Source organism: Lynx rufus, unplaced genomic scaffold (genome assembly GCF_022079265.1).
Source record: "Lynx rufus isolate CCGP_SWC_20201006 ecotype Redwood Valley unplaced genomic scaffold, mLynRuf1.p SCAF_7, whole genome shotgun sequence".
Classification (NCBI taxonomy): Eukaryota; Metazoa; Chordata; class Mammalia; order Carnivora; family Felidae; genus Lynx; species Lynx rufus.
The window spans coordinates 4,975,533-4,990,728 of NW_025814889.1; the positions used below are offsets into that span (position 1 = coordinate 4,975,533).

The window sequence follows — 15,196 nt, forward strand, 5'->3', positions numbered from 1 at the left end:
TGGCATAGTGGAAGCACAGGGCGAAGACAGAGCTGATCCAGCTCAGACAGGGAGTTGTGAAGCTGGGCTTCGAGCCCGGAATGTCCATCTCTAAGATGACCACGTCTCCCCGCACCACGCCCTCCCGAGGAGGAGAAACGTAGGTGCAAAACCGCACACGCGGGAGATCTTGAAAGGGACGCAGGCGGCCCCGAGCAGGGTTCCGGGAGAGGCTCGTACCTAGCAACAAGTGCAGGAGGGCAGATGAGCCAGGGGGTCCAAGCGGACCCGAGCCCACGATGTCGTGGAAGGGGTGCAGGGCTCCAAGGACCTGGTGAGCGCAGAGGCCGTGGCCAGGAGATCCCGAGGAGGTGGTGAGCGGGCACTTCAGAGGAAAGATTCAAGTGCGAGAAGGAGTTCCGAGGTACCGCCTCACCCCTGGTCAGCTGGCACGAATAAGCTTATTTCCCGTTCATGGGACTTTGGGGTAAACGGACCCCTTGCTGCCGGCGCTGTCCTCTTCAGAGGGCACCCGCCTCACATGGAGCGGGCGCAGTGGGAACTCGTCAGAAAACTCCCCACGTCCTGTGGCCTTCAGAGGAACTCCTCTTAATCTAAAACCCAAAAAACCTAGGCGTTAAAAACTGCAGTTTCCCCAAAGAACGTCTATAGCCACGTGATTATCAGAAACTACTAAAGCAGCCTCCCGTCCATCTCTAGGCGAACGTGACCGACTGCCACGGGAGCGTACACACAAAAGCTGGTGTCACGGAAGTGTGCCGTGTGGTGCCCAGCGGGGCATCGGGTTCATCCCTGTTACAGGGCGGGAGAGCAGACACAGGGACGTTTCACAGTCAGACACCTTCCACTAAAAGAGGAAGAAAAGATAGGTAGTTACAAGATTTTAAGAGAGGTGAGAAATTAAGAAAATTCCCGCTGCTACCTAAGTGTAAGGACGTCGGTGTTTGGCAAGCAGCGCGGGGCCTGAAGAGCGGCTTTGGAAGCGCTGCTGTGACAAAGCGCCGCCGGGCCCGCTAGGAACGACTGAAGGGCCCGCCAAGCAGCGTCGTTGGGAAGTGGCAGTAGGTGAGCGCGTGGACGTCCCTCCTGCTCGGAGCGAGGCCCGGGCTTCCCGGACACCCGGAACGCTAACGGGAGGAAAGAGCCAGCCTGTCAGGTCGTGAGGGAACCTGACGGGACGGTGACGTCCAGGAAGCCAGGGGCCCGGTGGAAAAGAACAGAAAAGGCAAAGAGCATCCCCGGAGGTTTGAGTGTTTTGACGTAAGAGGTCAAAGTATAGCGAAGGCAAGTAGTGAAGGAACGAAGAAACAGCTGAAAATCCAGATACGGTAAAAAGTAGCCTCCTGCAAGTTGCCAGGGAATCCACGTTTGGTTAACGTTTCTGTGTACGTTGCAGAGTGGATTCGATAGCACGGAAGAAGAACTTAATACTGAGATCCTATCAGAGTGCGAATCTCATCGAACTGCTTCACTACCACCATTGTGACTCTCGATCGCCAACAAAAGCAGAACATTTGAAATGTCTGCTCAACCTGCAAGTTCAGCACGTCCACGCCAGGTTCGCGGTCTTCCTGACAGGTAAACTCACCGTGTCCGTTCTGCCAGCTCCGGAAGGGTCCGGGTGTGGTCATCGGATGCCGTACGGGATCTGTGCGCACACGCGCCGTACGGGGCAGCCGGGACCCCCCCTTCCTGCCTGGTATGTGCTCCTAAACGCACGGGAGGCCGGGCCGAGGGGCGCCGTGGGCTCTGTGTGGCGGCCCTCCGGTCCGCTTGTCTACTAGCTGTGGCCTGCGGGCACCTCAAGTTTTAGGTGAACGTTCGCCCAGCCGTTAGAACTACGGAAGGTAGGGCCACAGTCCTTCTGTATCAGCGGTGCTCGGCACCCCACCCCCACCCCGGCCGCTCCCAAAGCTTCATACCCCTTCCTCCCTGGACCCATTCCCCACGGACCAAGTCGTTCCATAAAAGTTTTGCTTTTTAAATAAAAGGGGTTCTGATGCCTGGAAAGTATACATCAATGACTTTTTCACCGAAAAGGTATTTTTTTTCTTTTTACAGAAAAGCCTACCATCTCCAGAGAAGTCTTTGAAAACAGTGGCATCCTTGTTACAGATGTAAATAACTTTATTGAAAATATACAAAAAGTAGCAGCTCCGTTTAAGAGTAGCTATTGGTAAGAACGCTTTCCAGAACTCTCCCTCGTGAGCAGGACAGGACTGATATGGACATTCTGTCTGTGAGGAAACCAGTTGTTCGAAAACTCCGCTCTTTAGTATCCATCATGCTGTAAATTTTAAATCTGTGTTAGGGGTGGGATTGCTGTTGGTTTGGCATTAAAGTCAGAATTTTTGAAGGATCATCTACTTCAGGGTCCCCCGTTTCATCTGAACGACTGAACACATCTTCACTTACGGTTCATCTCGTTCCCAGGACGGAAGATAACGTCCCTCTTGGACAGCATCCTATTTACAAAACATTTCTTGGTTATTCTGTTTATAAAGACGGAATGACCAATTTTGTGTTTATGCAGGGGACTCCGCTGCGGCTTGCCTAGAACACCGGTGGTGCCACCAACAAATTAGTATTTTCCGTTTAGTTTGGAAACTTTTTAGATACACGGAACGGCCTTCTCATATCTGAACAATCAATGTTCTACGACATAGGAGTGTTCTTCATTTCTTCACACTCTGCTCTAAAATCTTGGACTTCACTCACAGTGGGACAGCAGCTGTCTACCAGCTTCGGGTTATACTATTAAATATCGTTTTAAATTATTTCATTTTTACGGAGCGCCTTCAAAGCTATTAAGCTCAACGTTAAAAAGAGTTTTTACAAACACGTTTACTTAGGTGTAGCAAAAAGAAGTCTATTTTAAGCAATAGCTTTGTTTTTGCATGTCAGTGTCGAAAAGGCGTATGTAGTGCATGTTACAGCCTGTTTGAAAGGTTTTGCCACCCTTGTAAAAGCTGTAATCTTGGTTTTATTCGCTGTTACTCTAGCAACACTACAGGAAGTTAAATGGTACAAATTTATGAACTGTCATTTTTCACTTAGATTTTGTAAACAGCGCATTACAAAGTCAACCCTCGGAGGAAGAAAATCATTTATTTATGGTATTAGAAATAATTTCTAGGGTAATCTTTAAACTCAAAACCAAGCAAAAAAGTTTGTAGAGATACATAGTATCTATTTGGAACAGAGGTTTTTCTAACCAATTTGTTTCATTTTTTAATAAAGACAACGGAAAATCATTCAGCTGTTTCTGCGATTCCTTCCCAGAGAAACTTCTGGCAGTTTGTAGCCCATTTAACAGGTAGGACTTCGCTTCCACTCCTACCACAGGACCTCCATCTGCCGGTGCAGCCCCCACAGCCCTGGCCCGAGAGAAGGCTCACAGAACTCCAGGACGGGACCTCCGAGTCGAAGGTGGGCGTCTGACGCGGTTTCTCGCCTAGGAACACCCCCACTCCGGGAAGAATCCAGGAAGGGGGCTGTAACCCTCCTTGGTCCACTTGAGCCCCTGCTGTGAGCTGAGCCTGCTGTCCTCTCATCTCCTCCTTCAAACGTCCACCCCTCCCCCTCGTGCCGGAAAGTCTTCCCACAACCCTTTCCTAAAACTGCTTTTCCCCTTAACCGAGCCCAGGGTCAGTCTCGGCCCTGCCGCCCTTCCGGACTGCCGCTTTCATCCTCGTACCCACTGGCCTGGCACCTAAGTATTACAGGCGCTCCGTGGCTGTCGAGTGAGGGATGTGGAAACACAGTTCTCTGTGCTTCTAGCCCGGCGGGCAAGGAAAGGCTCGCTGGGATTTTAGATGATCTTACCGTGTAGGCCAAGCGGTGGGGTTCTCGACTGGGGCAATTCTGTGCCTCAGGAGGATGTGGCGAGAACACAACTTGGGGTCTACTCACAGTGAAGCCAGAGGACAGGTGTATGTTTAGCCATCGAAATCTGCACGTGGCCCCGTCTGCTGCAGCCACGCCGAGGGGAGTGAGCAGCTGGGGCGCACCCGGGGCGAGCCTTGCTAGCTCTTAATGTCGGGACACAGACAGACCAATCGAGAAAGAACTGGTTTCCAGAGTTTGGCTTTATTTGCAGTACAGAAATCACCTGGAGCCATTCTGAGACAGACACCACTGAAGCGGAGGCTCTGTCAAATCAATACTGCGTCGCAGCTTTTGGTCCGTCGAAGAAGCCACACCTGGGATACAAAAGAAGCTTCTACGTTTACCTGCTTCACGATAGGGGTCTTTCTTTCCCCTCTGCTCTTCTCAATCTTATAAGGTTAAAACACCGCACACAGGCCTCCTCCAAGATGACTCTCACGGTCCGGAGTTGTGTTAGAATTTCAGGCCCACGGAACCCCAACTTGGGGCCGTGTTCCGTGGGCGCTGTCGTAATACTTGATAGGAGATGTGAAGGTGTAGGGAGAACGCAGGGATGCCGTCCCGAATTACGGAACATTCCATCTCGAATCTCCTCCGTGTCAAGAGGATAGACGGCACGCCACCCACCGATCCGGCTCTCTGGCGGCAGCAGCGCGCCTGCGAAGGCTGCGCTGATTAAAAGATACAAATCCTGTATCAAGTGCTCTGTATCAGTATCACGAGGGATTTTTAAAACTGATGCTGCACTAGGGGGAAAAAAAGCCAGTACTGGTTAAACCGAACAGAATGTGGTCAGCCGCCAATTCTGAGTAGCCACTCCAGGAAAACGAGTTAATACATGATATTAGAAAGGGGAGGAATATTTACTGGTACAGTGCTCTGCAATCTCCGTTTTGATTACAAAAGCAGGCCTTACAATATTGATTTCATACGATACGCGTCATTTGCCAAAGGTAAGTCTGTCCTAATGAGATGATAATTGCACTGCCGTTAGTCTTCCCCGTAGATGTCATTCTTCTTGCGCTTCATTTCCTCGAAGTCAAACTCGGATCCGGTCATCCTCTTATAGATGTCTTTAATGTCGTCACAAGTTGTCTCAAAGTGAGTTGTAGCATCGTATGCGCGGGAAATAAAGATCTACAAACGAAAATCACAAAGACCTGAGACGCTGCAGGGGTGTCTCCTAATAAAGCCTGCGTGTTGATACTCTCTTCAGAGCGCCACACTCACCTGGCTTTCTGTTCCCAAATCTTTTGGTACAAGGAGGTCACTGATGCTAACAAATCTGGAGGGAAAGAGAGAACGGAGTCAGCAGGTGAGCGGACCCCAAGCCCACACTCCCAGCTCTGCCTGAAATTCAAAACCCAAAGGACGAGACCGGCAGGCACAAGGCCCGCGCCACAGCCACTGGCGGCTCTCACCCGGCTCGCCACGCTCCGTGCAAGTATCAATCTCGGATTTCAGCTAAACGAACACATCGCTTACTTCTGTTCAATTGGTTCCAAAAGCTCCAGAGCCGGTCTGATTTCTTTCTCTGGTTCCTTGGTCTCCACAGTCGTACTGACTATGGCGATGTACTTGCCTTGTGCGGCCACGTTGTGTGCGGAGGAGATCATGCAGACGTAGATATCTGGAAACAAGGGAAGGCACTCACTGCCGGGGCTTGTAAACCTTGGGAATATGCGCGTGCTCCGGCGTCCCCCGTGTATCTCCTCGAGGTGTGCGTTAAAATTGCTTGGGACTGACCAGATCTTCCAGGCAAACCGGGTCATACACAAAAGTCTGCGAGTATCCAGCGACTTCTAGCCCACTGGACAGTAAGGACACGCGGAGCCGTGAACCGCCAGGCTCAGGAGGTTTCTTTTCCCGGCTCTGCTACGGCTACCTACAGAGCCTCACAAAGCAAACTGACTGCTCTGGGGTCATCTTCCTCTCCACGCCTTGCATTTAGAAAGGTTTCTTAAGTACCGGTTTTTCATTTATTTATTAGGATAACAAAACTGCAAATCAGCATAAGCTATTCTTCGGTTGGCATAACAAACTCTGTAATTAGGGGCGCGTGGGTGGCTCCGTCAGTTAAGCGTCCGACGGGCTCAGATCATGATCCCGTAACTCTTGAGTTCCGGCCCCGTGTCAGGCTCTGTGCTGACCGCTCGGAGCCTGGAGGCTGCTTTGGATTCTGTGTCTGTCTCTCTCTCTCAAAAATAAACATTAAAAAATAAACTCCTATAATTCTTCCTGTGTCCGTCCCACTCAGTAGCTACTCATTTTCCAATGTACAAAATCATGACTGAGCTCCCTTCGCTCTCTTGAGGCTTTCACAGACCCTGCGATCTGCTTGGGGCCTGTGAACATCCCTCTGTTCCAGTCATGACCTGTGATTCTGGTTGCTCCCGTGGAAAAACGAACACAGCTCTTAATAGTGTGTTCAAAAGCTCCTAACTCCTTTTAAGTTGAAGATTCGATAAATATAAGCCTTAGGGCTTCTACCTGGAAGGAAGATGGAAAAAGGTAGGGGATGAAGACAGCTGCTTAGCACAAACAGCTTAGGAATTAACAATTTCAGAAGTGAGTCCTGATCTTCCTCAGAGTATCGGGCTGACAAATAACGTCAGCTAATGACAGCAACCTCCAGAGGCACATAATCACGGACACCACACTTCTGCAGGCCAGCCTCGATCCCTCATTCTAGACAAGCGCACAGGTCTAAGGCAGGGCTCTGGGACTCGTGCGCACCTTCCAGTGTGAGGATCCCTCACACCTTGTTTCTCATATGTAACTTAAAGTTTCTTCACCAAAACAGAGCAAAGAAAATTAGGAATGTGGGACAAAACATGAAGCGAATCATATTTGACAAAATCCTACAAACATCTGCCGGATCCTCAAAGCTCACCCGACTTCCGATTGACTTGGTTCTGGGGAATGATGATCTGGCAGGAGTTGGCATCGTTGGTGTTCTTGATGGGGTGGCTGAGGATGCAGATTACTCTGAGCACCTGGCCCACTTTTTCTACTCGGTCTTGGACGTAGCTGGGATCACAGATGAGCTGCTTACAGCGAGCAACCTGTCACAAAACGTGTAAGTAACATTTGTGATATTTGGTGTCCGCAATGTTTTTGATAGAAGGTTGACGCCCCGTCCCCGGAGTAGAATCTGTGGCCCTCATAAGGTTAACCGTAACTACGGACAACTTAAAACCAGTTTTGCCAACAATCCCACCAGAGTCTCCTGGAACAGATCCGTGAATCCGAAGTCCTGTTCAAGTATTCGGCAACCTGGTGCACAGACAGGTTTCAGATCCTGGCTGCAGCCAACCTCAAAGGGTGGTTGTTGGGTTAAACGGAATACTGTACCGAAGGCTGTCATCACAGGGGACTGTCCCCAGTAAGAAGTACGTGTTCCGTAATTTCCTGAGAGGGAGCAGCCCTGAGAAACGAGGAGATGAAACTCCGTGCTAACAAAGACTCTGAGATAGCAGATTATTTCCCAGAACCTCCCGTGCTGAAAGCACAAGACAGTTACCGAAGGTCTACAATAGTTAACGCTTCGTTCCGACGGCCACCCGGCGGGTGTCGATCAGTCGATCACGTGGTCCTAACCCACGGAAGACCATCAAGAACACCGAAGTAGGTCTCTATCCCCAGCTTTGGAGCAGTTCTCACTCCTTGTGAGGGCTGCCATTTCACAAAATACAAATGATCTGGCCGGCAGACCCATGGCATCAGCATCCCCTGAGAACTTGTAAGAAACCGCAGGCCCACCGCATCAGGATGTGCACGTTACGAGGAGTAACACAGGTTTGTGTGCAGTTCAAATTTGAGAAACACTGCGCGAAACTCCACCTAGCCAACACCCGAATTAAATAATAAAGTCCTCAGTATCCACCAGGTCCAAACTCAACCAATAAATTATAAGCGGTACAAATAAAGCCAAATCTAAAGGAACACTCAGGAGACAGGCACCAACCTACACTACATAAATACAGACTACTTACCACTTAGACTTCATCCATAATGTCTATTTCCATCTGAAGCGCTAATCAACCCAAGAGGAAATAATACTTTTTAAGCACAACATCTTTAACTAGTCCTTAGTCATTACAAATGACAACCTGCCATAAAGAAACCACATGTAGTCTGGAATCTAGCATCAATGTCCATTCTACATTATGTTAAATAACATCTCCTTCAAAGAAACATGGTATTTTTTAAATTGTAAAAGCTCTTACCTCTCCTTCAGATTTCACACCAATCACTTTTCCATTTTGCACAATGATTTCCTCAATTGGCTTGTTGAGCATGTAGGTACCACCATAAATAGCACTTAGCCTAAAAAAATGTTTGAAATTATAATTTATAATTGTGTCCACGACTAAAGTCTCCTTTCTTAGATCTTTGTGAGTTACACAGGCAACGTATATCTGCTCAATTTCCTTCTAGAAGGTATTAGTTTAAAAGTCATTAAAGCAACAATTTACAAAATAGAGTCAAAACCATGAAGTGTCACATTCAGTCCTTCATGCCAAGTCCTTTTGAAGTGCTTATGCTAATCCTCCAGCATATAAATAAAACTGAACGGAAAAAAAACAAAACCAATCAGGAGGCCCTGGAGAGTGACTAAAAAAGCAGACTGACACTGGAGAAGAGACTTGAAGGAACGAGCGAGATCCTTTGTGGTTCCTATGGCTCTCCCCCCGAAGGAACCCCTTTCTCCCCATCCCTGTAACAGCGCGGCTAGAACGAAGCAGAAAGCCAGCAGTCTTACTGATTCAAGGTGCCACAGGACAGAATCTGGGGCTGTCAAAGGAGATGAAAATTGTGAGAGGAAATCCACAAAAGGGCAGCCACCAAATCTATAAAATCTCTTCAAATCGTTAACTAACTCTGCAAGTGCTTGTACCTGAGAGATTCCAAGAAATCCAGCAAAAGCAACAGCCAGAAGGCGAAAAGAGCGGAGCCGAGATTATAGCTGAGGGCCTTAAGGACAAATGGGTTTGAAGTCTGAAACTGCCACATTAGAGAGCTTGGTCTATGCACATCTTGAGCTTTCCACTGTAAACCCCAGGAGGATCACACCTCATCACAGCAGGACTAAAGATTAAGCCAAAGAGAGAGAGAGAGACACACACACACACACAACACGCCCTCCCCATCCAACAAAGTGTCAACTCAAGCCTCAAAAGTTCAAGGTGCCTGGCCAATAATTTACCCACTTGAGCAAAAATCGACACTCTTCAGAGAAAGAATCCAGCATCTCTAAAACGTGCCAATCAATGTGTCTAGTCTGCAATCCACTATCACCAGATATGTGAAGAGACAAACTGTGACCCAAAGTAAAGATTTCGGGAAAAGCAATCGACACAGATGCTCAGATTACCTACCGATGTTAACATATGCAGGGGTAAAAGGCCGCTATTATGTATACATTCAAGGACAAACATCCTCATTCAAACAGACATTCAAGAACACATTATTAGCACAGGGGCGCCTGCCTGGGTGGCTCAGTCGGTTACACGTCCAACTCTGGATTTCAGCTCAGATCACAATCTCACGGTTTGTGAAACTGAGCCCCTCACTGGGCTCTGTGCTGACAGTGTAGCCTGCTTGGGTTCATTCTCTGCCCCTCCCCCACTTGTTCTCGTTCTCTCTCTCTCTCAAAATAAACTTAAAAGAAGATTAGTATAAATGTATCCAGTAGGATCAAAACGAGTAAACAGAATCTCATAAAAAAAAAAAAACTATACTTAAAAAACTAGAAATTCTACATATAGAAAGTACAGTACCAGAAAACAAAGTTAAAACTCACTGACTGGGATTCATAGGCTTTTGGAAATAACAAAAAAGGGAGCCTGTGAACTTGAAGACAAATCGATAGGCATTATCCAATATGAAGCATGGAGAGAACAAAAGTTAAAAAAAAAAAAAAAAAAAGCAGAGAGTCTCAGTGACCTGTTGAAGTAATACCAAGCATCCAACATGCACGGAATTGGGTGTCCCGGAAGGAGAGAAAGAGGAAACGGGACGAAACATCTGAAGAGGACAATTATAAAATTCCCAATTTGATAGACACGATTAACTCACACACCCAAGCAGTTCAGCAAATCCCCACGCGAAACCACGCACAGGCGCATCCCAGCGAGACCGCCAAAAACCGGAAGAATCTTGCAAGCAGCCAGAGGGAAAGACCCCATTCCACACAGCGACACAGCGACCGAGGACAGGGCGGCCACCTCCTCAGCAGGAACAGCAGACACGAGTGAGGGAGCCGCAGCTGTCACGTGCGGAAGGAAAAAACCTCAAGCCGACAAACATCCTTCAAAAATGAAGGTGACAGAATACTTTCAGACCGAGGCCGGCGGAGACCCCTCACCAGCAGACCCGAACTACAAGAATGCCGCAGAAGGGCCGGACGGAGAGGTCACCACATGGAAACAAGGATTTACAAGAAGAAGAGCAACACGGATGGCAGTGTGCTAAAATGATTACTGTTCCTTCTCTCCGCTTTACACTGGTTAGTGCAGAACTTGTAACACTGCACTGTGGAGTTTAGTAAGTAGACGTAAATTACAGGCAACAAGAGCACTAAGGAGAACGATGGACTAAAGGTGTTGCGAAGCGGTTCTATCTTATGCAAAGTAGCACAATATCCACCCCAAACAAACTGATAAAGGATGCATATGATAATTTGCAGAGCACTAAAAAAGTAGAAATAAAGAGGCATGGCTACAAAACCAGTATAGGGATTAATCTGGAATGGTAAAAAAAGACTTGATTAATCCAAAAAGAGAAAAGAACAGAAGCGGGATAGAAACAGATGGGAGGAAAAAGGAAAACAAGCAACAGATCCAATCCCAGCCATATCAATAATTAAATATACATAAACTGAACCAATCCCATTAAAGGCCAAGGTTGTCATACTGGATAAAAAAGCAATATTCAACCATATGCTGTCTCTAAGAGACTCACTTCAGTATAAAAAGAAAGTATGAAAGTAAAAGAATGGGGAAAAAATATAAACAGGAAGCAAGCAGGAAAGGTTGTATTTAGCATGAGACAAATCGGAAACGAGTCTCACCTTGTTAAAGAACTCTAAATGTATGAAGTACGAACTGACAGCACTAAATTGAGAAATAAGTAAATCCACTCTCTTGGTGGGAGACTCCCTCTCAGTAACAGAACTCGAAAAAGAACACGGAAGAACACACGTGCGAGCAGCTCTCCCAGCTACCCTTACCGAGCACTGAGCCCAACACACACCGGATGTACGTTCCTTTTTCAAGGGCGCACTCGTTCACCAAAATACATCGTTTATTTGACCATAAATTAGGCCTTAATTTCAAAGATTAAAATTTTACAAGTTTATTCTCTGATCATCGCGGAACTGCATTAGATAGGAGTAGCAATACACTATTTAGGAAAATCTCAAAATGTTTAGCAATTAAACGCTACCCTTTGAAGTAACCCAAGGATCAAAGAAGAAAAACAGGAAAGATAGGGTACCATTCTGAATAATACATATTTAGAGAGAAACTTTAAGACTTTTTTAAATCCTCATGTTAGAGAAGGAAAGTGAAAATCAATGATCTGTTTCAATGTTAAACAGCTAGAAGAGGGGCACCTGGATGGCTTCAGTCGGTTAAGCGTCCGACTCTCGGTTTTGGCTCAGGTCACGATCTCACAGTTTGTGAGTTCTGGCCCCGTGTCACGACCCACGCTCTCAGCACAGAGCCTGCTTGGGATTCTCCCCCCTCCCTCTCTGTCTCTCTGCCCCTCCCCCACTTGTGCTCATGCGCTCGCTTTTTCTCAAAAATAAATAAATTTTTAAAAAATTCAAGAATTCATTTGAAATGGTCAAATTTCTTGTAACACAACTGATGAAATAAGAAACGGGACATTTGAGTAGCCTCAGTTTCAATTCCTATGTGTGTTTACACACACATACACACACTTGCAAATTAAATCCAAAATAAATTAAAAGAAGAATACGTCATGAAGTGTTATTTCCCCTGGGAATGCAAGGTTAGTTTAATACCCAAAAAATAAATCTGTAGTTCACCATAATAACAGCATAAAAAGAAAACCTGCATTATTAACTCAATGTCAATATCCATTCATAATAAAACTCTCAGCAAGCCAAGAAAGAGGAATTAACTTCAACAAAGCCACCTATAAAAACCCTATAGAAAACATTTAATAATAAATAAAGCAAGGATGTCCATTGTCACCAGCAAAGAACTTTACTTTTTTTTGTTTTTATTTATTTATTTATTTTGAGAGACCGAGCACGCCAGTGGGGGAGAAGCTGAGAGAGAGGGAGACAGAGAATCCCAAGCATCTCCGTGCTGACAGCGCAGAGTCTGATGTGGGGTTCAGACTCACAAACCATGAGACCATGACCTGAGCAGAAATCGAGAGTCATATGCTTAACCGACTGAGCCACCCAGGTATTCCACCAGCAAACAACTGTAAAATAAACTGGAAATCATTTCATTAACAGCAGCATCTAAATAACTTATTTGTGAATAACTGAACAAGAAAGGTGCTCAATCTCTACAAGGAAAGCTACAAACACTGCTCCAAGAAAACCTAATACACGGAGAGAGGACGCTCACGGACTGCAAAACTCCACATTAAGATACTTTAAACTCAACTGCGATGAAAACCTCAGCGTTTTTTTTTTCTAGAAACTGACAAGCTGTTCTAAAAATGTATGTAGAAACGCAAAGGACCTACCGAAGAGCCAAAACAATGTTGGAAAAGAACAAAATTGGAGCTGACTTCCATTACTTGATTTCAAGACTTCACATAAAACTACACTAATGAGGATGCTGTGGCAACAGCATAAGAAACACAAACCTACGGAACAAAACCGATACGCATCTATGACCAACCGATTTGCCACAAAGGCACCAACACAGCTGGAAAAGAAAGTGTTTTCAACAAATGGTGCCACAACGGCTAAACATCAGTGTGGAAAGACACGAACTTCAAGCCATACCTCACCTCATACACCGACATTATTTTACAATGAATGAGAAATTTAAACATAAAGCTAAAACCATAAAGTTTCCAGAAGAAGACATCAGACCCTATCTTTGTGCGGAGGCAGGCAAAGCTTTCTCAGATAGCACCGAGTAAGCAGTAAACACAGCCAAAAATCTGGATATACTATCACAATTGAAAACTTGCACTTATCAGAAGAGAAGCCACTCGCTGGGAGGAAGCACGTATACTACGGACTTCTGACAGAGACCCGCTGCCTGAACACAAGATCTCCCACAATCAGCAAGAGGAGAGGCAACCCAACGAACGTTTAAAAACGTGCAAAAAGACGCCAACGCCACAAAAGTATACAAATGGCCAGGGGATCAACACTAGTTCTCAGGGAATGCAAATCAAAGCCCCAGTGAGACAGCATTTCACACGTACGTGGGTGAGTAAAACCGGAAGCCTGACGACACGAAGTGCGGACAAGGAAGCGGGGGCGACAAGAACTCACACGGGCCGCGGAGCGCGCTGACGGCACAAGCGCTCCGGCGAGCGGCTTGGCCGCGTCTCCTGGAGTCAAACGTACACCTTCCGGGTCAGCCGGCGGTGCCGCTCCCGGACACTCACCCAAGAGAAACGACACCCTATGTCCACAGGAACTTTTACACGGAAGTCCACCGTAGTTTCGGTCAGAATACCCCCCAAAGTGGAAACAACCCAGACGCCCACTCACAGGAAATTGTGCCGTATCTGTGTTTTTCATATAATGGAAAACTACCCAGTATTTTTAAAATGAACTAAAATACATGCCTCGACACAGATGAACCTCAAACAGATCATGAAGCAAAAGCCAGACACAAGCGAGTACATATCCTGTTACTCCCTTTATATGAACTTCCAGAACAGGCACAAGTCAGGTACGGTGACAGAGCGCACGGCGTGGGGGTGATGGCCGTCGTGAGGCGGCGGCAGGGGGACTTCCCGGACCAAAGGTTTTCTTCTCTTGATTGTCGCGTTGGTTACACAGGTCTGACGGCAAACTAATTTTTTAACTGTAGATGGGCGGTTTCATTATGTGTAAATCTTATGACAATAAAAATAGAAAGCATCTCCTGGCTCCCAGACCTCTCACCTCATCGCTCACAACCACGTGTCACGCACCCCCGCTGAAGAGGGGACCCGGAGTCACCGGGGTGTCGGCAATCAGGGCGGCGACGGGCACTCACCTTGCAAATCCCTGGGGCAGTTCTCCAAGGCCATAGAGAGGGTAAAGGTACGGGCTTTTGCCGTATCTTGCCAGAGACTCGCTGTAAAGTTTAATCCTATTGATGGTTTCACAGCATGGTTGATCTAAATAGCTAGAAATAAGGAAATAAATATTAGAAAATAAATATTCAAAGTGTTTTTTCTGAAGTGATTTCATTTCCCTACTTTCCTATTTTACGGAAAAGTTTCCATACCACTAATTTATAGCTAGAGGCTTTCATAATATAACACGGTTATCTTTGTTTTGTTAGAATTTTCATTTTGGAGAAGTGAGAAATTCAGCGACAGTTTCAAGAAAAATACAAATCTAAAATGCAAAAAACTTACTCATCGGTTCTGTAAAGTGCCAGGGCATGGCCCGTAAAATCTATGACATCTTGTCCCAAGTCAAATTTCTTGTACACATCTCGCATCGCAGTCTTCATAGGATCGATGCCCTCAAAAGTCCTGGGATCTTTTTCGTCAAAGTTGGCAACATACACTAGGAATTTTCTGAAGCGACGTTTTTCAAACAGTCCCATTAAGCCTAAAGAATTTGTCAAAAAGCAAACACTGACACTAGGACTCTGAGGAAAAGAGAGCGTGAGAGGCAAGTTGAAACGTGCCACGTTATTATCTGAGGCTCTGCTAATGCAACGTGAGACTTAAGACACGGGAGCTCAGACAACACGGCTTCTACCTCCACTACCCTTTAAAATAAACCGACATAATGACAACAGATCAGTCATTAAGTCTTCAATTTTACAATTACAAGTAATCATAACCAGTACTTAACTAAAGGTAATATGCGTAATCGTGTCTCTCATCAGGCACAAGGTGAACAGGACCCCGAAAAACTATCCTTCACCAGGGCATCCACCCGAATGTCCTCCTCTGGACAACTGTGACCTCTACTCAGCCAACTGCCTAAAACTCTGAATGTTCTTCCTTTATCCTGTGTGCTACGATTCCCTCTAGAATTTCACAGAAAAGATGATTATGCTGCCAATCACTTACTTCAATAAACTCCTAGATAATCAGCCACTTTTCACACTAAAATGAAGATGAGGAGACA

General features: G+C 46.4%; 2 protein-coding genes across 3 annotated transcripts in view; one reads left to right on the forward strand and one right to left on the reverse strand.

The window, feature by feature from the left end:
• The window catches only part of TASOR2 (transcription activation suppressor family member 2), an 80,593-nt gene extending 77,339 nt beyond the window's left edge, over positions 1–3,254 (forward strand). For both annotated transcript variants that reach the window (XM_047066631.1, XM_047066632.1), the window contains 2 exons: positions 1,397–1,578; positions 2,062–3,254. In XM_047066631.1, the coding sequence (XP_046922587.1) occupies positions 1,397–1,578; positions 2,062–2,180 (301 nt within the window). In that variant the 3' untranslated portion in view covers positions 2,181–3,254. The remainder of the gene's footprint in view (positions 1–1,396; positions 1,579–2,061) is intronic.
• An 816-nt stretch (positions 3,255–4,070) lies between these two features.
• Positions 4,071–15,196, reverse strand: part of GDI2 (GDP dissociation inhibitor 2) — a 34,948-nt gene continuing 23,822 nt past the window's right edge. The window contains exons 5-11 of the mRNA XM_047066633.1: positions 14,470–14,668; positions 14,103–14,234; positions 8,118–8,217; positions 6,782–6,953; positions 5,374–5,518; positions 5,119–5,173; positions 4,071–5,025 (exon numbers count right to left, since the gene is read on the reverse strand). Coding sequence (XP_046922589.1) covers positions 4,879–5,025; positions 5,119–5,173; positions 5,374–5,518; positions 6,782–6,953; positions 8,118–8,217; positions 14,103–14,234; positions 14,470–14,668 — 950 coding nt within the window. The 3' untranslated portion in view covers positions 4,071–4,878. The remainder of the gene's footprint in view (positions 5,026–5,118; positions 5,174–5,373; positions 5,519–6,781; positions 6,954–8,117; positions 8,218–14,102; positions 14,235–14,469; positions 14,669–15,196) is intronic.